Source organism: Biomphalaria glabrata, chromosome 4 (genome assembly GCF_947242115.1).
Source record: "Biomphalaria glabrata chromosome 4, xgBioGlab47.1, whole genome shotgun sequence".
NCBI lineage: Eukaryota > Metazoa > Mollusca > Gastropoda > Planorbidae > Biomphalaria > Biomphalaria glabrata.
Window position 1 is genome coordinate 55184610 of NC_074714.1, and position 23281 is coordinate 55207890.

General features: G+C 34.0%; 2 protein-coding genes across 2 annotated transcripts in view; one reads left to right on the forward strand and one right to left on the reverse strand.

Annotated features, from left to right (window-relative positions):
• Positions 1-2693: 2693 nt before the first annotated feature.
• On the forward strand, positions 2694-19766 carry LOC106058954 (UDP-xylose and UDP-N-acetylglucosamine transporter-like). The gene is made up of 12 exons (XM_056025722.1): positions 2694-2731; positions 4812-4917; positions 5075-5188; positions 6134-6236; positions 8249-8298; positions 8569-8650; positions 8887-8944; positions 9889-9998; positions 10760-10835; positions 14457-14532; positions 15432-15700; positions 16043-19766. Exons 2-11 carry the CDS (start codon positions 4841-4843, stop codon positions 15691-15693), a joined length of 1008 nt encoding a protein of 335 aa, XP_055881697.1. The 5' UTR covers positions 2694-2731; positions 4812-4840; the 3' UTR covers positions 15694-15700; positions 16043-19766.
• Positions 19767-19871: 105 nt separating this feature from the next.
• Positions 19872-23281, reverse strand: part of LOC106062053 (mitochondrial inner membrane protease subunit 2-like) — an 89968-nt gene continuing 86558 nt past the window's right edge. The window contains exons 5-6 of the mRNA XM_056025724.1: positions 22903-23005; positions 19872-21437 (exon numbers count right to left, since the gene is read on the reverse strand). Coding sequence (XP_055881699.1) covers positions 21285-21437; positions 22903-23005 — 256 coding nt within the window. The 3' untranslated portion in view covers positions 19872-21284. The remainder of the gene's footprint in view (positions 21438-22902; positions 23006-23281) is intronic.

Here is a 23281-nt window from a genome sequence, read left to right on the forward strand (position 1 = left end):
GACCAGTGGCGTAGCAAGGGTACCCGTGGGCCCGGGTTCAGGAACTCGAAGTTGGGGCCCCCTGTGTGTGACTGAACCCAAACTGGGTTCTTCTGAATCTAATGAGAGAGTACATGTCAATGAAGACAAGCTTCTACGCCAGACTGTGCACAGGGTGCACCAGTTCCACACGGGGTAAGGGAGAACAATTTCCTCAAGCTTTGGATTTGTCCTGTCTTGGATTGTGTGTTGTCTAATACCAAGTAACATTTCGGGACTCCGAGTCACATGCTGAATCTTCAGATATTCTGAAAGTGTATTGGTCGTCACATGTATGGGAACCCGAGGAATTCCAACAGCGCAATAGTTCTGTTTTACATCATCTTCGTCTAATTATTGACGATGGTTTTTAAAGCATCCTTGTAAAGAAATTAATGTTCACCCTACTGATTAGAAAGTCGATTGTGACCTCAAGTTTGGTTTCTGTACACAAATGGTTGTTACTTTATGTAATTGGAAGACCCACTGTCTATACCAGGGGTCGGCAACCTTTTGAGTCAAAAGAGCCAAAAATGACTATTTACCAAATTTTAAAGTTTTTAAAGAGCCACAAATTTTTTCTTGCAAACAATAAATAGTACTCACACAATTAATTTTTTAATAAAAAAAACGAATATATTAATTCATATATACGTAGTTTTTCACACCAAATTAGATAAAATATTTATGGCTTTATTAGCTAATTATTTTTTCTTTCGGTAACAACAAAAGCTATTAAACAATTACTTACACCACTAACTTGTACTTCAATAACAAACAATTCAGAAAATTCAATGGGAGGTTGGCTTTGCATGGTTTTAGAAAGTTTAGATACATTAGGCTCATAACTCGTTTTTAGTTTCAAACAGGACTCTAAATTTTCATTTGTTAGTTGACTTCTTAATTTACTTTTATTTATATATGTATATAACACTTGCTCGCACGAATATGTCGATCCGGAGATAGTCAGTACTTCAAATGCCAACTTTACTTCACTGTAACATTCTGGAAGACTATTCCATGCGTCGAATATAGGATAAGTGCCTCAACTCGAGACATTTCTTTTAACGTTGTCAACTTTGTTGCGTAATGTACACACATTTCTGGACCTCCAACTTTTTCAATTTGCTTTTTGACTCTGTAATGTTTCCACTCCACAAAGCTTTACTTTTAAAATCGATCAATTGAATTTCTAGAGATCCAGAATCAATTTCAAATGGCTCAATATGGATTTCGTTACGATTTGTGTTGAGAGGATTTATTAGGAATGCTAGAATAGTTTTGTTGAACTACTCAAATTTGCCAAGAAATTCATCTATGATATTTTTTTATAACTGTGCTGAAGTAATTTGTGTCAATGGTTGCACTGATTTTATCGCGATACTGCTTTAGACATTGAAAATGAAGTAAGTGAATATCTTCTGCCAAAAGAATTAATTTTTCTTCAAAATAAACTAATTCTTCTACCAAAACATATGCTGGGTTTTACTTTCCTTGTAGTTTTTTAGATTCAGCTCATTTCCTTTCGCTCTTACTTCCACCATAAAGTACAATTTTTGCAACCATTTGTCGTTCTCTTATTCAGGGTGATTAATGCTTTTTTCATTTTGAATGTATTTATTTCATTCAAGCACAAAGCAAAAGATTTCAAGCCATCGCACTTTATTGTAAAGAAAGATGTCGGAATACTGTGTCTCCATCTCGTTAAAGAGTTCTTTAAACTGACGATCGTAGAGTGCTTTTGATAAGATGATGTTTACATTCTTGATTATCAAATTTATGACTTCAACTATTTCGGCCATAAGTTTTGGTCACAAAGCGCTTCTCGCTGTATGTGAAATGTAAGAATTCGGTGGTTTATTTGGCTCGAAGAATCATTGTTGTTCCTTTATTTTTCCTGTCATACTTCTGGCTCCATCAGTTGCTGGTAAAATTTTTTTTTATTTAACTCGATCTTATTGTCTTCAAGGCATTTCTGCACGGCATTAGCTCTATCTTCCCTTCTAGTTTGTCTTGAGAGAAGCAATCCTGGAAGATCTTTTGGACCTTGGGAAGACATATGCACTGTTTTAGCGGATACCCTTTCTTTATAGCGCTTACGGGGGGGGGGGGGGGGGGGGGGACGGACTTCTGTTACGCTGATAGTGATATGTTAGCGCTAAATGTAAATTTCGAGGCCTCAGCGGGGCCTAATATGTAGCAATCGGTCAAAATGGCCTTAGGCTGGCCATGCTCTTCCTTTATGCTCGGTCTCCAAGTGCCTCTTTTTTCCCAGCTTTTAGTGTCGATTTTAAAGAGCTTCATGTCGCCTTTGCATACATCAGTATACCTTAGAAGTGGACGACCAGCGGCTCTCATGTTTTCTGTTAGGTCACCATACAGAATAGTGGAAGTCGAAATTAATAGATGGGTGGGAAAGCAGTATAGGGGTGTCCTTGAAAAAATCATTTGTGCATCACTCAATGAGAACCCACACCTTATCTTTTTCCCCCCGAATCTTCAATAGATGATTTATAGATCTATATAAACTATTTTTTCCAAAATTACTACTATTGATGATAGCACATAGTCTATTTTACCAAACTTACAAGATAAGTGTAAAGTTTTAAAAGCGAAAGAAAATAATAATGATTCCTTTTTATACTGCATGTAACTGCTGTACTGTGTAAGTTTAAAAATGTGAAGAACAACAAATATTTCATTACGTGTAACTGTAGGTCTTAGGCTAGATTTAGATTCTAGTCTAGATTCTAGACTTATAAGAATATCTTATACTAATACATACATAGATCTATCTATCTATATATATATATAGATCTATATAATTAGAGCATGGGAATGGAATGGGTTGCCTGAGCTTGCCAGGAAAACCAGTGACTTGGCAGAATTTATTTAAGTCGTTGGTCATTGGTCTTTGGTTATTACCATCACATCATTATTATGAAATATTATGAATATCATTTAAAATCATTATGATTATGTCAATTAGATCTATGATGTAACCGTAATCATCTTCCACCAATCTAGATTCTAATCTTATAGTCTTAGACAGTAGACTGAAGTCTAGGAGTTTTGTTACTGTTACTCAGTTACTGTTAGATCTAGTACTACTATCTAGTAACTAGTAGACTAGAGTAGGTACTTCGATACAAATTTCTAGAGTCTAAGTAGACTTAAGGTCGTAAGTCTAGTAGAATCTAGTATCTAGATCTATAGATCATATCTCTGACTCTACTCTAGTCACTTGTCAAGACAGTGACTTGTAATAGTAACTCTTGTTCACACTTTCTTTTAGTTGTTCTAGACTAGAGATATAAATCTGGAATAGATCTAGAATCTAGAATAATATAATCTAGATCTAGTGACTTTAACTTTAGGCCCTTTATATTATAATAATTATTACATTGACAACCCTCACATTTTTTAAATGCCTTTATTGAATGTCCTGGGCCTGTTCTCACTCTTTTTTTTGGGGGGGGGGGGGGGGGATTTTATATATTATATGTAATTTGTTTTTATTAATTGTAAAAAAGCCAAGCAATTTGATCTCTTTTGAATGCCCCCAACGTACACATCACATTCATTATAGATTCTAGTTCATTATAGTATATATAGTATGTCAATTAAAGAGCATGTGAATATAACCACTCCCACCTCATAATCTAGCAGGTCTGTGAATGATCCCTCAAATTCACTCTGACAATTAATTCTGCGACTTCTAAATTCTAGATTTATGTCTAGAATAAAAAACAGTGCTAGAATTATCTACGCAGGCACACACATAAAATCATAGTAGCCTTTGCTGTCTAGGAAAAAAAAAAGAAATAGATCTATGCTGTCTCAAAAAAAAAAAATATATATATACATCTTTTTGATGCTAGGTGGAAATAAGATAAAAGAAAATTTTTTTAAATGATTTGGGGATAAAGAAAGAAATTATGCTTTAAATATACGGGACAGTGAGGGGTTGGTGAGGGCAGGGTTCAAACCAGGGTCACAGAGAGGACAATAAATATCCAAATATAAAATAGTATACCTATGAGCCATTGTTCTTTGTTACAACTAGTTTTGATTTTTTGAAAGTTGAAAAAAGTTATCCCATATATATAAATTAACACTTTTCTGAATAATAGAACAAAACTAAAATTGCTGACTTTGATTATATTGTTACGATCTTTTCTATCAGGCCTTCTGCAAACACTGCCCAAGAACACAACACATCTAAAACATCAACTTGACAACAAGAGTTTCAATAAACAATGTGGCGGTTTATTTACAATTACATCAACAACAGCCAATAAACACAATTGGCTACAGTAACTTCAAATGCTTTGCGGCACTACAGAACTGCCTAACTAATCACTACAAGTCTCTCTAGCTCGTACAGCTACATTTTCGAGGACTCACTTCGTAGCACACAGTCCTTACTGCTTGCTGTCCTGGACTCTACTGTCCTTTCTAACACACTGTCTCTCGTCTGTAAAGGCTTTGTGGTCACATGACCATAACATTGGTCATATTGCGTGCATTAGTAGTAATGTCCCTTGTTCACCAGCCCTTGACCTGTGTGATTGGCCTGAATCATGTGTGTCAGTAGGCCGCAGACACATTAACCCTTTCAGTCCGCCACTAGGCTTATAACAATATTTTTATACTTTCTTATAGTTAGGAATATTTTATACCTTTTATACCTTCTTATAGTTAAGAGTTTAGGTACAAACATTTATTTCACTTTTATCTTTAAACTAAAAGTCTAATGATATGTGAATGTTTTGTTTTTTTTTGTTTCATAGCTTTTAGACTTCTACTTTTGACCAACACCATGCATCCAGCCATTCCAATTTCCCTTGTCTTCATTGGCTGTTGCAGCAATGTTATCTTTTTGGAAGAACTTGTCAAGTATGAATAACATTCTGTTTTAGATCTCTTTAAGTTAATTAGATCATGACTATAATAATTATTTTTTAAAGAACTTAAATGATTTGGATTAAAAGCTCTGATTAGATTAAAATTCTTGTCTTGGAAAGCTGGTCACATTTTTAATTGGAAATTTCAGAGTCTATCCTCACAGTGGCAATGCTATCACTTTTATGGCTTTTGTTTTCAACTGTCTGGAAGGTTTATTTATTACTACAAGATTTCTAACAAAGCCATCGTCTATACCCATTAGGTAAGTAGTTGATTAGTTAGGTTAGTTTGAATGTAATTGCTTTTATATTAAGTAAGTGTTTGCTGTAGTTAATTACATAATCTCAAATTTCATTGTACGTACATTGACTGAACAAGATTCTAAATACGTTCGGTGTATATTGTAGACAAACTAATCAAACTGGTATACTTGTGATACATTCTCTCCTTCTCTCTCTCTCTCTCTCTCTCTCTCTCTCCCTCTCTCTGCCTTTTTTTTTACAATAATAACATTAAATAATAACATATTTAATTACACTTTGTAAAACAAAATCAAATTCTCTGGGACAAATTGGAAATAAATTTCAGATATAGGACAATTTTTAAAAAACTGATCCACACAATGGGCATGTTCAAAAAGAAATGTAATGAAACTTGAGACTTAAAAAAAAAAATGTAAGCATATTTATTGCTGTTTACTGGCAGAGCTGATACTGACATATATTTACTAATCTACATACTACATACCCTCTGTTTGGTTAACAATCACAGTAAAAGCATACATAACCTCTTCTGCTGTTCTTTTAATAGTAATTTTCCCTACTGCATAATTAGTTACAAACAAAAAGCAGTGTTTTTTTTCTCTTCCTCGAAGCGAATTTTCCCCATAAAGCAATTAATGATAGATAGCGCTGCCTATTCCTACTAGTGACCAAATCAGAAAAAACAAAAAATGAATCAACGTACATTTGGTATCCTATGGCACGAATAAAAAAAAATCCCATGGCTCTATTTTGCATCTTGTCTTATAAATTACTTTCGTTACTACAAAAGAGAAGATACTTACGTTCTAGGCACTGAGATAGATATACAATGATGTTTTCCAAATTAAACAATTGTTAGCTTTTTCTATTATGCATATTTTTTGTTTTTAACAAAGAATCTAGAAATCAAAATCTGTGAACGTTTTCCCACTTGTTTCTTTCAGGTATTACATTTTAATGGTTGCATTCTTTTTCATCGTCCAGACTCTAAACAACTACACTTTTGGATTTAATATATCAATGCCTCTACATATGATCTTTAGAGCAGTAAGTAAATGGGAGAGAGTTCATTACCTATATCAATGGTAGAGACCAGCATTGTTATGTTGTTATTTTACTAGAGCAGAATTCAAATAATAGCTCTGTCTTGGTACATTTAATTCTCTTGGAACTGTTTCATATTTGCTTTTTAAGAAATGCATAAAAAATGAGACTGACTTAATATGCATATATAAAATAATTTGTATAATTTGTATCTCTATGGGTGCCCCTGCATTTTGCGTGTAATATTTAATGTAAAAAAACACTCATTCTGTGGCTTCCCTCAAGTGGGGGGCCGGGGGGATTTTCAAATTCTCCCCACCCCTCCCACCACCCTAGCTGCACCACTGCCTGTCAGCCACTGTCAGGAGCCTTTGACAAGCTAAGATAAGAGATTTTTAAAGCTATATTGTCTAGTACATTTTTTCTTTCTCAGCAACTGTTCTGAAGTGTCCCATCTGACCAAATTTACTTTAAATTGACTTCCTGTTAGCCTATAGAATCAGTATAAGGTGGCAGCTCATCAGTGCATAAACAATATTGTAATAATCCTTTGCTTAATTTTATTGATCACACTTTGAAATACACAGAAATCCTTTGTACTTATCCCCAGATTCTATCCCTCCTTTTTTATTTAGAAACCTATTTGCCTGTTTATTATTTCATGTATATTTATTCTGTTATAAGCTTAAGTATATTTATAATGTCAGTCTTGCGTTATTTCTTAAATGTTTTATTATCTACGCCTGGAAGCTGATTTATTTTTACATGCTCTGCTTCAGAAGAAGTTTGAACATCAAGTGGCAAGACAATAGACTGCCTTGAAATTATACACTGATCACTTTAACTTCAATAAATATTCAATTTTTACATGATAAACTTTGAACTCTCTCGCTACATAGTTACTTAGTTTTCTTATACACTGATCACTTTAACTTCAATAAATATTTAATTTTTACATGATAAACTTTGAACTCTCTCGCTACATAGTTACTTAGTTTTCTTGATTCTTAAAACTCAACCGACTTCTTACATGGTCACATCACTAACCTCAGTTACTTCGTTAACTTCACCAACTGACTAAACTGTACTTCCGGTCATACATAACTCGTGTTCACAATTCATACATTCACGCTCTGTAGTTAACAAAATTGACTTAAATATAACATCATACAATAGGCTCAACATTTACTTATAACACATCCACACAATCCTTATGCAGCCGAAACTGAAATGGCCATGTCTGTAGGATGGATAACTTCAGCATCCCAAAAAGGCTCTTTGATTCTGGCCAAGGAAAGGAAAGGGAGCTTGCTGTGGTCAAAAGAACTACTTCCCCTTAAAGGTGCCTTCAATGGGACCCCTGCCTCCTGAGAGAAGGGGAGCAGTTGGTCATACATCTTGGTGCTATACATTGAGAACTGGCATGAACATTAGTGAAGACCATACACAAAAAGCCTTAGCATGAGAAAAACACCAGAAAAGAAAGACAAGCAATCCACACAAGCCCCAGCTGGAATAGTTTGCCCAGTGTGCAGTCAAATATTTCAAGCTTAAACAAGCCTACTAACATGAGGTGGAACAAAACTGCGGTGCAAAGTCGTCATCTTCCTGAACGACAAAATCGCTCTTCATGGAATTAAAATGTTTTACATGTGTCGGATGTTCCTTCAGAGTTGAAGATAGTTTACTTCCTAGTCCAAACTTCCCGCAGGACGACGGGGGGATGGGACCGGGCAGGGTTTGAACCCTCGACCGTCGATAAATCCGAACGACAGTCCAGCGCGCAAACCGCACGACCAGGCAGCCATCAGCCATAATTATGATGGACAAACTAAATTTTAAAAAAATAATTTTAAAGCTGCCTTTTTACGTAATGTTTGTCAACGGCACTATACCAATAAAAGCACCTGCATAATTATTATTATCAGTAGATTGTATTTATAAATGTTGTGTAAGATGCTGACTAGAGAAATAGTCTTGTCTGTGTTTTTAAGTAAAGCTGTCTTTGATTTCAGGGTTCTCTTATAGCAAACCTTGTACTTGGCGTTGTAATATTAAAGAAACAGTAAGTCGTTTTATTTTATACAATTTACTGTGATAGAATATATTAAAATTTAATACTATCTATCAAATGGCATTTTGTTAAAAAAAATTATTAAAAGGCTAAACTAAGTAGGCTTGTTTCTTTTTAAACATAGGAACTTATATAGATCAAACCTAAGAATTATTGGATGGAAACCTGTACTTATCAAAGTCTACAATTATATGGTGTGTTGTACAAACTTGTACAGATCACATCTGAGGATTAAAAGAATCATTGTTAACTTTATTTCAGATATAAAGTCACCAAATATTTGTCAGTTGTACTTATAACTTTGGGTATAGCTATATGCACTATTGCCTCAGCTAACCAAAATGTAAGTAATGTGTTTCACTGACCTAGATAATATATATAACAAGTGAGTCAAGTCTTGTAGGGTTGTTTCAATATTACATTTCTTAATGTTAATACATTTCTAATTTTCCTTAATTTGGCTATATCAAAAGCAAACTAAACATTGTCTGTTTAGAGTTGTTTAGCTTTATCTGCAATTTACTGTAGGTAGGTTTGGTTCATTTTCTAATTCATTCACAATTTCTTTTTATTTAACAGGAAAAAATGGCCAGTCACACAGGGGATGCTGCCTATGACTACATGATTTGGGTGATTGGTTAGTTGATTTGAAAGAACTCTTTAATTTAAGCTGTAATGTATACCAGAATTACTTAGTTTAGTTAGTGCAGTTTAATGTTTTTTTAATAACTTAATTCTACTATAAGATGTAAAATTTATGTCCTGGGACTGATTTGTTTCATTGGTGATCCAAAACTGTGTTATTAAATTTTTTTTTCAAAGGTTTTTACTTATTTTTTTTGTGTTAGGGATAAATTTAATTGAATGTAAAATTTCCAAATGCATATACATTTTTATCCCAATTTAACAAATGTTTTGTATTAACTTCCTCCCCCACAAAGAACAATCTACAATCTTCCAACTAAGGACAGGACACACCACTGTTAAATTGCCATCTCAATCAAATAAATCCCACACAATTCCCCCTTTGTAGACACTGCGCCCACCCTTATGAAACCTTAAACCATATCCTCTTTGAATGCCCCTTCCTAATCCACCTTAGGCAGACCCTCCTACCACTCCAGCCCAACATAACCAACACCCTGTACGGCAGTGCTGAACAACTGAAGAAAACAGCACACTATTTTTCCTTGGCACAGTCTGCAAAAGAGCTGACAGCTCAGCAGCAAAAAAGCTGGCTAGAAGAAGAACAACAACAAATGTAGCGCTGAATTTAAAAAAAAAATCAAAAACAAAATGTACCTTTATGTGATGTATGACTGAGCAATCTAAATTCAGTTTTTTGTTATACCAAAGAATTAATAGTTTTTTTTATAATTATCATTTCAGCAGTTTTTGGTTTTCGTTTCAACTTGTAAATAAATTATTTGTTAAATTTGTTGAAGCAGAAATATTATGCATATCGGAGACACAATCTTAGAGTACCTACTAAATAATGTTGTTTTTTTTTAAACTCAAGATGTTTATACTTTTGTGCAAATTAACCAACATTGTAATAAATGAAATGTTCTGTATCTCCAGGTTTGGTTCTGTTAGTCCTATCCTTGTTTCTCTCAGCTAGAATGGGAATATTCCAGGAGCAGACATATGCAAAGTTTGGCAAGCATCCATCCGAGGCTTTGTTTTATAATGTAAGTCTTACTTTGAGCTAGTCATTTTATTTACCGCAAAACTGACAATTATCTTCTGGAAATATTTCTTTTGAAACTTTGATTATTACTATCATTAAACTAAAGCTTTAACTCTTTCTCTCCTATTTGATGATACCATCATTAATTTGACTCCATTAAATTAATTATTATTTTTTTTATAAACATTAATTTGTGTTATATAAAAAGAGCGTGCATTCCCCTTTAATTCTATACCAAAAAAAAATATTTTCTGATAAAGTTCTAGAAGTTTAATCATAACAGAGAAGTGAACTACACATGAACAAAATGAATTATTCCGTCGGATCATGGAAAATAATAATGGAGAGAAAGAGTTAAAACTTAGCAGTGTGCTTTTTTATAACCATAGCACTGTTACCTATAGCACATTTGCTCTGTCTTGTTTGACCTTATCATGTAGCTGTCTGCTGTTGTCTACTCCATCTGTAATCTGTGTTTTCATTGGCATTTGTTTAGTTGTTTGTGTTTGGGGAATCCATTGATCATGATTATCCTCAGAATGCCAAAAAAACATAAAATTATTTCCAATGTTTTTACCTCTTTGAAAACAATTTTTTCTGATTTTGTTGCAATGTTATATTCTATGACACTACTCCATTATGTTACTGTTAAATCAGGCATTACTTTTATTCTATTACTGTTAGCTCTGATATAACTTGGCTTTGTGACTGACAGTCTCTATTTCTGACTGTTGTTAAAACTTCTTTCATTTTGCTTTACAGCACTTCTTGCCTCTACCAGGATTTTTATTAATAGCTTCAGATATACTCAGTACTTTCAGGGAATTCAATCAGTCAGGTAAAAATCTTTTTTTATTTTGTATTTAATTAACTCCAGAACAGCATATTAGTTAGGAAACAATTTGATTTGAGATAGTTGTATCAAGTAGAGAGTTGTATCAATTAGAGAGTTGTATCACATAGAGAGTTGTATCACATAGAGAGTTGTATCACGTAGAGTTGCATCAATTAGAGAGTTGTATCATGTAGAGAGTTGCATCAAATAGAGAAAGTTGCATCAAGTAGAGAGTTGTATCAAGTAGAGAGTTGTATCAAGTAGAGAGTTGCATCAAGTAGAGAGTTGTATCAAGTAGAGAGTTGTATCAAGTAGTGAGTTGTATCAAGTAGTGAGTTGTATCAAGTAGAGAGTTGCATCAAGTAGAGACTTGCATCAAGTAGAGAGTTGCATCAAGTAGAGAGTTGCATCAAGTAGAGAGTTGTATCAAGTAGAGAGTTGTATCAAGTAGTGAGTTGTATCAAGTAGTGAGTTGTGTCAAGTAGAGAGTTGCATCAAGTAGAGAGTTGCATCAAGTAGAGAGTTGTATCAAGTAGAGAGTTGCATCAAGTAGAGAGTTGTATAGAGAGTTGTATCAAGTAGAGAGTTGTATCAAGTAGTGAGTTGTATCAAGTAGTGAGTTGCATCAAGTAGAGAGTTGTATCAAGTAGAGAGTTGCATCATGTAGAGAGTTGTATCAGGATTGCATCAGGATTGTGTGGATGCTTTGCAGACACGCTCTTCGAAGGACTTTTGTATCTGGTATTTTATCTTGCCATTTGACATTTAGTATTTTTCTCAGACATGTTATGTGGAAGTGGTTTAGTTTCTTTGCATGTTTACTGTACACTGTCCATGTTTCTGAGTGTGACCTAAAAATAGGATAGGTCATAAGACCAGTGACCTGTACTGTACTAGCAAGTTAGTCCAGTGGTACTTTGTGGTCCCAATTATATTATCTAGGCTAATAACTATAGCCTCTAGATGTATAATACTACCGAGACAAACAAATAATAATTCTGAGATTTCAGTTACAACAAAAAAAAGGAGTTTATTTACAAACAAAAGGAAAAGATCATGAAAAATATAAATTGCAATAAAGGCTCACCAAAAGAAAATGACATAATGAAACTAAGCAAAGTAGCAAGACAGTTTCAGGTCAATATAATGAAAGGACCACCATCATAGAGGCACAATAATGTCTTATGCCGAAAAACCAAAAAGATGGTTTATAATAATACCATACATGCATTAACAATGAAATGACGTCATTCATGAGACATTTTATGTCAAAAACCAAAGCGAGGGTTTACATTAGTTTACAATAATATCATACATACATTAACTATGAAATGACGTCATTCTTGAGACACACTACTGTCTCGTATCTAAACAAAATATGTCTTTCAAAAAAAAACATACAGAAGAGGATAAGAGACTAAGTAGACCTATACCATTTACATAAATCAATTTAGTACTAACAAATTGATAAAATCTACTTAGCTCATTATCGAAATACTCTTCCCACAACAGCGGCACACTCCTCTTGAGTAACACAACAATTGTACAACACAAGGATGAGTTAAACAGTATATAGATTTAATTCAAAATACACTGGTCAGTTGAAAGGCTCAAGAGGGAGTGGCGATCGTAAACAATTGACAGGGACTTAAATCAAGTCATAAAGGGGGCTAACTCTAATAAAAAAATAAAGGTAGCCACCCTTATTGTCCCTCTTGTCACACTGAGGCATAGAGCAATGTAGGGAGGATGACGGCTCTATAGACCCCTAGCTTGGTGTTTGTGGTGATACCACGTCTGTTCCAGACATTTGTAGACAGTCTGCCATAGGATGCACTGGCCTTGGCGATACGCAGGTCGATTTCACTATCGATTTTTCCATTTCTCGAGAGTGTGCTGCCAAGATATGTGAATTTGTCCACTGCATTTATATCTTGTCCATTTATAGTAATGCTAGGATCCGAGTAGGCTTTCCCAGGAGCAGGTAGATATAAGACTTCAGTCTTGTTCGTATTGATGGTAAGGCCAAAGTCTGAGCATGCTCTTGAGAAGTCACTGACGATGCTCTGCAGATCGTTTTCAGAGCAGGCATTTAGGGCACAGTCGTCAGCAAATAGCAAGTCTCTGATTACTGCTGCATTTGTTTTTGATTTTGCTTTAAGCCGCCTCGGGTTGAATAGGCCACCATCAAATCTGTATGATATATTTATCCCGTTGTTTTCTCTATTTGTGAATGCATCTGTCAGCATAGCAGAGAACATGATACTGAACAGTGTAGGTGCTAGGACACAGCTTTGTTTTTACCCCATTTGATACTTCGAAGGGCTCTGATGGTTCTCCACTTTCTTGGACACGAGCCTTCATGCCATCATGAAATAGTCTCACCATGGTTATGAATTTTTGTGGACAGCCATACTTTGACATGATCTTCCAGAGTCCTTCTCTGCTAACAGTGTCGAAAGCCTTTGTTAAGTCAACATATATTGAGAACAGGTCAGCATTTTGTTCTTGGCATTTTTCCTGGAGCTGCCTTGCTGCAAAGATCATGTCAATGGTTCCACGCTCTTTTCTGAAGCCGCACTGGCTTTCTGGTAGTAGACCATATTCTATGTGTTGCATGAGCCAATTTAGTAGGATGCGTGCAAGGATTTTCCCAGCAATAGAGAGAAGAGATATTCCTCTGTGGTTGTCGCAGATCTGGCGGTTTCCTTTTCGCTTGTATAAATGAACAATTTTGGCATCTTTAAAGTCTTGTGGTATTGACTCTTTTTCCCACATAATTAAGAAGAGCTTATGAAGTCTTTCAATCAGGGCTAATCCACCTTTTTTGTAGACCTCTGCGGGAATGGAGTCAGCTCCTGGGGCTTTTCCGCTTGCGAGCTGTTGAATGGCAAGATCGGTTTCCTTTAGCGTAGGGGGGTCATCCATTTTTTCATTTATTGGTACTTGCTGTAGCCTGTCTATGGCCGCTTCATTTATGATGGAGGGTGTATTGAGAACCTTTTCGAAGTGCTCTGCCCAGCGTTTTAGGATTTCTTCTTAATCTGTCAATAGGATTGTCCCATCAGCATTTAATAGAGGGGATGAGCCTGACTTTGTGGGTCCATAGATTTCGTTTATGGCATGGTAGAAGTTCTTCATATCGTGCTTGTCAGCAAAATCCTGTATTGTTTCCACTTTCTTGCTAAGCCAAATAAAAAAAAATATGACTGAATTGTTAACCCTGTGCACAGCCATTTGGGAAGATACCCTTTTCAACTCTCAGGATAGCTGCCTTTACTTTTGGGTAAGGTGCTGTATCTGTTGAGGATCCTTCCAATTCCTATGAGGCAGCAGCTTTAATTTTGGTCCACAGTACCCACCATATCAGCTGGACATTCCCCTAAAGCCACCTGGGGAGGCGCTCAATGGGAGATCAAAAACTCCACGCAAGAATTTTTTATATTGCTACTGATAAATAAACATCAGAATTTTTTTTCAAAAACTTATTAATGAAATTTTCTATTAAACAAATTGCAAAATACTGTAGTTCAAACAAAAAGCTTTTGACAGTTGAGACCATTTATTCTAATAGTGTTTCCGTGCTCATTGTGTTCCTAGGATAATTTTTTTTTTTCTCCACAGCTCCCTACACTTTGTCTTTCATCAGTGTGACTTTGCCCTGGGCTTGGATTTGGTTATTTTACAACACAGTATCTCAGTATCCTTGACTATAGTATTAATCCACATTTAGTCAGTAATATTGTTTTAAGCAGTGATGTAAGTGTCATGTCGACTTAGTGGAATAGTATCATAATTTAACTTGATAGGTGGTTGAATGTATATGTATTTTTTACCAGTAATAAAAAATGGCAAATAGTCACTCAAACTTTTATGTGTTTATTACAGCCAAGTTCTGTTTAGCTTTTACATTATGCTGAAAGTAAATGTTTAAGAAGAAATGTTATTTTCTAACTTACAGTGGCTCAATCGCCCAACTAAAATGTTATCTGTCTTAATTTGTTTTTTTTATAAGTTTGGGGCACTACTTCAGAAATGAAGATTATTATGTCCTAGTCCTACCCTCCTGCTGGACAGAAGGGGATGGAAGTAGGCAGAGTTTGCATCAGGGGGCTATCATATGCACTTATCTTATTTATTACAGACGTCACTTAAAAAAGAAGATAATTTGAATTTGTCTGAAAAACATGCCACATGAGCTGCAGCCATCCATGTAGGACACATTAGCATCTTAAGCTACTCCCAGTATAGTTAGTCAGCACTTAACAGCCAGGGTATGTTCCAATAAAAAGAAAAAAAAAAAGTCACAGTTTAGTCAAACTGGTCCAGGTCACAGAAAAGGAAATGTCATAGTTTTAACTTTGGATTTTGACCTGAAAAGATTTTGCTGACCTATTATCTACTTCATTGACCTATTATCTACTTCTTTGACCTATTATCTACTTCTTCTATCCTGTAATTCTTGGGAAAGACATAACAAACAAGAACATACCATTTTATTTCAATTTTTTGTGTAATTCTCTTCCTATTCAATATAAAATTATTTGTACTAAAGTTTATTTTTGTATACATAGTTTACAGTCCTTAACTTTTTTACTGATTTGTGTGTATCAAAAGTGTCTTCATCCTTACAACGGAATGCTCGTCACTGACTGTCACATTGGTAGTAACCTTGAGAAAGTTCATCAGTCTTGTCTTCTCCATAATGTACTTCAAGAACCCTTTTACTGTATACCATTGGTTCGGAGCTGCCCTAGTGTTCCTCGGCACCCTCATGTTTGTAGATATCTTCAACAGGTTTGAATTTTACCGCAAAATGGAAGACGCTTTGTCCTCGGAGAAGAAAAAGGTGAAAGAGTAAAATATGGGTATGTGGACATTTTATTTACTAGTTTGTTGTTTTAAATTAGCTTCTGCAAGAATCTTTATCTTTGGATTGTAATCAAATTTGAAACAAGTTCTTTTCCTCATTTTTAAAGCAGTTAAATAACTTATTAGCTTATTTCTAGGAAATTAAATATCTTGTAAGGTTATTTTTAAGGCAATGAAATATCTTATTTGGTTATTTTTTTTAGGCAGTTAAATATCTGGTTAGTTTATCAAGTAGTAAGTCTTATATTGCATGGGATCAAATTGTGTCACACATTATTGTGTTAAAAGAATTAATGGCTGTGTTTCACACTGGTTGATTTTGAAAACTGTTTTTACAGAAAAGGCTTTGAGACTGCAGGCAAACAGACAGACAGTGTCGCCAATAGGAGGGAGAAGTCTTCAAGCCAGAAAGAACATTTTCAGTATTTCACTTCAGATAAGAGTTTGTTTAATTTAATTCATTTTGGCAACGAAGTGGTTAGTAGATTTGTTTACAAGACAGCATTGTGAAATCTTTTGTTTTATAATTCTTTATATTGATAGTCTCCTTCATATATTATGTTATAATTCATTAGATTTAAAGTTTATAAAATACTGACGTGAGTTTTACATTATTACAGTGCATATTGCCAAGAGTTATTACTACTTGAATAGCTCAAATATCTCTTCTTTCTTGCTTGAGGTTAAAATTTTTATTTATACAAGAAAACAAAATATTAAATTGTTACTAATGTTTGAGTCCTGCAGATCAATTATATATATATCATGACAGTTTACACATTGATATTTTTTTAAAAGATTATGTTTCTAATGAATTTTGTCTAAATTGAGTCTTTGTGGCCCAAAACATCATTTTAAAAATGTAGGCTAATTAAAAAATTTACGTAAAATTTATTGTAATTTTAAAAAAAGACTTTCACTGTCCTTCATTATGCTGAAACAAATCTTAAGCAAGAAAAAAACTTTTAAGTCTTTTTTAATTTGATTTTTTGTCCATTTTAACTTTTTTTTTTTTAAAGAAACATTTTTGTTTGTTGAACCAATGTCTGTTTTAAAACTTGCAATGTTAATGTTGTTACTTGCTGACTTTTAAGTATTAACAATTTTTGTAATTCAATCCATTGAGGGTACAACTATTTAACTAATGACAAATAATTCTATGCAATGTCGTAAGTGCATTTGTTTATAATGAACTGTCTGGTGGTGTGGTATGCATTCTGGATCATCTTGATAGTCCCAGGTTTGAATCCCATCTGCGGCTTTGCTGGATGTTTGGGCTAGGTTGAAATAATCTTCAATTCTAAAGGAACGTCCTAACTATGTACGGGATAAAACAAAACAAGGAATGTTTGTATGAGATACATGTGAGCTTCGCTTTAAAACAACAAAAACCAAGTTGTTAAATGCTTATCATTTTGTTTATTTTTGTATTCTAATAATTCTATGAGGAGAAACAGGCTTAACAAAAAGAAGAATCATTCTTTTTAATACAATTCTGACTCCCAAGTCTAAATCAACAAAATTATCAATCAATTTTAGGGTTATTACTAAAGTTGGTTAATATCAATTACACATTTTAAAAAATCTTTCGTGTAAAGCCACACCCATTTAATGTAAACACAAAGAAACAGACGTTAAAATGGGTAAACTTGGTTTATTTAGGATTGGCTGGTTATTTTTAGACAGAAAACTCTGCCGAGAGTCTGTTGAATTTCTTCTAGCTGTTGTTGTTCTGTAGTACCTCCCATGAAATCCTGTCACATTTTTTGTTTGTTCATTTATGTTTTTCTGTTTTTAAAAAATATACTGGCCAACACAGTTATATTTCTACCAATTATTATAATATATCTGCCCCCAAAATTAGATTTAAAATATAGATTGTGGGTTTTTTTGTTTAACATATATATATATATTTATAGTTATTTTATCCATTCAAATTATTAAACATAATCATCTTCTTTTTTGAAGCAACATCTGTATTATATAAGATTAAACAGTTCTGTTAAAATTTATTTTACGAGAAGAATGTAACCAGTTTTTATTTTTTTAATGAGAACAATTACCGGTACAAAAAAAATAATTGTCATAAAATTAAAATTAGTGAGCATATGATTATATAGGAAAGAAAATGTTGATTTCTCTGCCATTGTATCAGAATTCGAGAATATACAGGTCAGTGAGTCTTCAGAACAAATTTTTTTTTTTTTTTTTTTTTTTTTCAAAAGTATTGATTTTTTATATATATCCAAAATGTCAGAAATTTGTTTGTTTCACTGTTCTTTGCATAATATGTTATAGATGTGTTCTTTTTTTTTCTTTTGTAAAATGTGTTACATTATTGAATCTACTTTTACAAAATATATAGATATACACAATGTAATGACCCAAAAAAAAATGGTTCCTGCATATCAAAACTCAACTGGTCATTTGAAGGAATTGATTTAACTATTTATTCTGAGTTTTTGAACACTGTGTGTTCCTTGGATCTGAGGAAAAGATATTGATATGTCTTCTTAGTCATTCTCACGTCTCCTATAGAAAGTTATTCATATTTTAAAACATGACTTATGATATTCTAAAATTTAACTTTGATTTAACTATTTCATACTGGATGAATGTATTCCCATTTTAAGTTTGTTTGTTTGTTTATTGGGTTAAAATATTTTTTTTTTAATTGTTCAGGTTTATAAAAAAAAGATGTGATAAAATATTATATTAAATCCACATCTTTAATGTTATGTTAATCAAGATGTGTATTTATTACAATGTTAACATTTACCCATGGGGGCGATTATTGATCTCATTCAGCTCAAAGTTCAGAATGTTGATAAGATGCTGAATAATAAGAACAAAAGTTGTGAGACTTGATTCCATTAGGGAGAAAACGTGACATGTCATGTGTCAATAAAATAAAAATGGTTTTATGTATTTAAGCATCAAAATTAGAAATTTAAAATTATGTTGTAAAAAAGTGTTTCAATTTTATTTTTTATATTTTGGTCAAAGCTTACAATTTCTGACCTTATTATTTGGAGATATTATTAAGTAGATGGTATGTGTATGTCGGATTTTATCTTTCTTGCTTACTCTGAATTTTTATGTCCAATCATGTCAATGCTTGTTGTTACAACTAAATGGCATGTGATCACTGTTAAATGATTGTTGGTTTTATTTATAAGCTTTGATTTTGAACAAAGGAATTCATTAAAATCCTGTTGTGGCTGTTATGTATCAAACTAAGTCTCTCTTTCAAGTGCCCAGACTTGGGCATCAGATAAGCAGATCAATGTTTGTCTAACATTTCTGTCCTTCTTGTGATCCTGCCAGTATGACTCAAAAGAGTGATAAACATTATAAGTGTAGCATACTCTGTAACAGGATCTGCTCAGAAAAACACTTGTAGACTTTGTTATCTAAAGTTATTGGCAATTCTATTTCACACTCTTTGGTTTCATGCCAGGCTAACTAGATTCATTGGTTTGAAACTTTGTTGTTGTTTTTTTTAAAAAGCTTTTATATAGCCCTATTTTCATGCTCCGAGAGCTATGGTCCAATGTCATTTGTTGACCTGTGGGGATATCTGGGAGGTTTTCCATGCTACCTTTAGGCACCCAGTAAACACAGCCCTGCTCAAGTCGGGTGTCGAACCTTGAGCCCCCTTGACAGGCAGCCGAGCTCAAGTGTACTCAACCTCTTGGCCGCACATCCCACAAAGTAGTGCCAGTTCTCAGTCGTCACTTGTCATGTTTTAAAAGCAGTTCTGCCAGGCAAACAAAGTCACATGAGCAGACGCAAGGCTTCATTGCCTATTTAAAGACTTACACTTGACCTTCTTTTGTTTCTTTGATTCTCTGCATGATATACTAACCTTTTTTTCTCTATGTCAGTACATATTAGTTAGACTGGTGTAGTTTATGATTTCTATTACTGCTATATTGTTAACTTCCCAACCCTAACCTGTTGTTTGATCTGCTAATATAAGTCAGTTGTGTTATTGTTTCATTTTGAAGTGTTATTATAATTCAACCTTAGCTGGACTAAATAAATTGTTGCAAATCAAAACTAATTGTGTTCATCATGTGACTTGGTGTGAAGTAAGTTTTTGTTTACAAAAAATAATCTTGAACTAAGTTAAGAAGTAAACAATTACAAATAAAAAGTTTATTTCATTAAACATGTTTATTCAAAAATCCATAAGTTACTCATGAGATAATGTTAAAAATCTGAATGGTTTAAATGTATGCATTGAAATCCAAAATATTTTTGAAACCATAACTCATTCATTAAAAAAAAAGAATTAAATTCACCTTGGAGATTAAAACCTTTCTCCTGTATGTCAAAACAATGAAAATAAAGATAATATTTGATGAATAGAAGTAATGTGAGTGTTATTGCTCTAAACACATTACTAAAATCTTGAGACTCCTATCAACTAATAATTTTTTTCCTAAATAGAAATACAAAGAAAAATTACAAAATATTTCAAAAACAAGCATTGTTTTAAAATATGCAAATTTAAAATAAAAAATGAAGAGATAAGAAACAGGATTAAGACAGCATTTTACCCCACTATGACCTGCCAACTACTGGCAAAACACACAAACTTTAAATGTATGTCAAATCACAAGGTCCTCAGGACTCACAATGACCATCCTTCAGGGAACAGCACCAGGAAAAAGAAGAAGCTGACAGAGACAGCTATAGGAAGACAACATAGAATGGACTGGCCTGTCATTTAGATAAAAAAAACACTATCCAACGCCAAAGACGGGGGAATGGAGAAAGATGGTCAACACATCTAGTGTAAAGACTCGACAGACTAAGGGATACAAGAATTTTGTTGTATATTTCAGTCGACTTAAAAAGCTATTTGGTTTTGAGGTTTGCTTTAATAATACTAGATGGCTAATAAACTCTTTAAGAGTAAAGCAAGACATCAAAATTCATGCTGCTTGGATTCATCTGAAGCAACATGAAATGAAACACCATGAAAAGAAATTAGTTTGATTAGAGAATAGCAAATAACAAAGTATGAAGTACAAATATTTCCAGCATTTGTCATATCAGTGTTACTTGCTATGTGATCTACTGAAAGACTGCCCACTATCTACATCAGATCACAACTACCATTTACCATCTCCTCAAATAACATACACTCATGACAATTATGTAAATTAGTTCAACTGATATGCTGAACAAGATTTAAAATGCCCTGACCCTGACATTTCAGATATCCTATACAAAACATACACACATATACCCAAATACAAAAGACAGTTTGACTTTGTTTATACTTCAACTGCAGTCATCGTTAAATGACCTATAAGTTTATTTGAACACGTTTAGGAAATAAACCAAATTCTTGCAGCATATTCAAAATTAGCAAACATGTATATCAGATGTAAAAAAAAGAAAATCACATACTCAATATTTGTGTGTGTGTGTGTCTGTGTAAATAAATACAAATTGGTAACATTTTAAAGCAAACTTAAAATCATTTCAAGTTCTTCCAAATCCGACATTTTCCTTTCAACAAACTTTGAACTTTTCAAACAGGAGAGCTCGCTCTAAGGAACCAACTTATTGTTCCCAGCCAAAAAAGACTTTTCCTCTTTGTACCTGCTCTCGTAATGTGACTCTATCTCCAGTGACTTCTTTCTTATCCAATGTTCCCCACCTGGACGGGGGCCAGATGACGTGAGTTGCTTTCGCTGTCACCAGTCCCAGGGAAACCTAGAAGAAATAAAAGTAAACCATTTAAAGATCTCCATAGGGTCGTGGTGGCTGAGAGATAAAGTGCTTGGCTTTGAACCACAGGGTTTTGGATCGCAATGTTAGTGAAGTCTGGGATTTTTATTTTGGGAATTTTCAGGTCGCCTTTGAGTCTACCCGACCCTAATGGGTACCTGACATTAGATTGGGAAAAGTAAAGGCGGTTGCTTATACTGCTGGCAACATGATACCTTCTTTAACCGTCAGCCAGTGAAACCGATGACCTTTCCATCATCTCCCCTATAAATGACTAGGTCTGAAAGAAGTAGTAATTTTTCTAGTCCTTCATCATATTGTATGTTCAACGCTTAATGAGAATATTTCCAACAAACTTTCCTCTTTCACCAATGCACGCTAACATGGCAGCATTGTTTAGTGAGACTTAAAGTATGTGTATTTTATAAATTATTACCTCTCAATACAACAGCTAGCACATGAATCTGTTTAATTCAACAATGAAATGACACAAGGTCATGTTAAACTTTCAAGTCATATAAATCCAAGCATCATTGAATTGAAATTTGAAAACTGATAAATATAATAATAATAATAATTGTATTTATAAAGCGCTGTTAACAAACAAAATGTAGGCTCAAGGCGCTGTAACAAACTGTATCGATTTTAATGCTATTGTTACAATAGTTGTGGTTGCTGAACAACTACTCTTTGTATAATTAGAAGTTAAATCTGATGACCCAATGGCCAATTGCATTCTGGGGGCTTTAGAATTAATGAAGAACCAATAGAACGTTTTCGGAATAGAATAATTCGAAATCATGAAACAAAAGCAAACAAACTATAGTGCACGTCATAATAAAAGCATAATGTAATTCAAGTTCAATAATAAATTCACAGCAGACTTAACATGAAGCTGATTAAAAGCCTGATAGAATCTTGTCTCATCTATTTATCTCCCCTACATTATTTACTGTTCTGTGTAGAAACTCAAAGCTACCAGAAGCTCATGTGAAAAAATTCCTGTTTACATTTGGCAACTTTAACATGCACACTAGGTGACAACTCTAAAATGATAATAATGTTAATCTATTCAATGTATGGACTGACCAATGGTCACAATAGCTGGCTCCGTCGTTTCTTATTTTTTGTATAGTATTTATAAAAACTTTCCAGAAACCACATTCACTCTTGACCCTTTCATCAAATATTCATTTAAGCCGGCCACTTCAATTTATTTATTTATTGGTTAAGATTTCAACATGAAAATTTGCTGGTCATCTAGATAATACATTTTATTTCCTTTTGACCTACTTTCACCCGCTCCCTGGACTGAATGTGCAATCGAGCGTGGTAGCTAAAAATAGCCCTGACAGTAAACTTGTTTGTCCATTCTAAGGGAGAAAATCAGAAAAACTAAAGGCTACTCCAAGTAATTTCTTCCTACCAATAAGTGCTAAGAAATACTTACCGGTCCAAAGTTGTTACTGTCCATACTACACTTGCGGTTATCTCCCTCAACCCAGCAATGACCTTTAGGCACGTCACAGATTTCTTCAAAACAACTATCTGCCCTGTAGGAATAAGTCAAAAGTTTTATGGTACAAGAACAAAAAGGAAAAACATAAGAGACTGCTTGCTGTACAAAGGTATTGTCTATTATTCCGAAGATAAAGGATGAGTGCAGTAGTTCTTGTTGTCATGCCAACCCAGTATACCTTATACCAGCGGTTCTCAACCTTGTAAGCTCGGCGACCCCTCTTTACGATCCCACGCTCTGCCGCGACCCCCCTCCCCCCTCCCCGCTCAGACACACAGCAATAGAAGAATAGACAAAACTATGGTCTCTG

Coding starts and splice junctions, on each gene's coding strand:
- LOC106058954 (XM_056025722.1), top strand. CDS start 4,841: ATGCATCCAGCCATTCCAATTTCCCTTGTCTTCATTGGCTGTTGCAGC. Junction 8,945..9,888: donor CTACATGATTTGGGTGATTG/GTTAGTTGATTT, acceptor CTGTATCTCCAG/GTTTGGTTCTGTTAGTCCTA. Junction 14,533..15,431: donor TTTTACAACACAGTATCTCA/GTATCCTTGACT, acceptor ACTTTTTTACTG/ATTTGTGTGTATCAAAAGTG.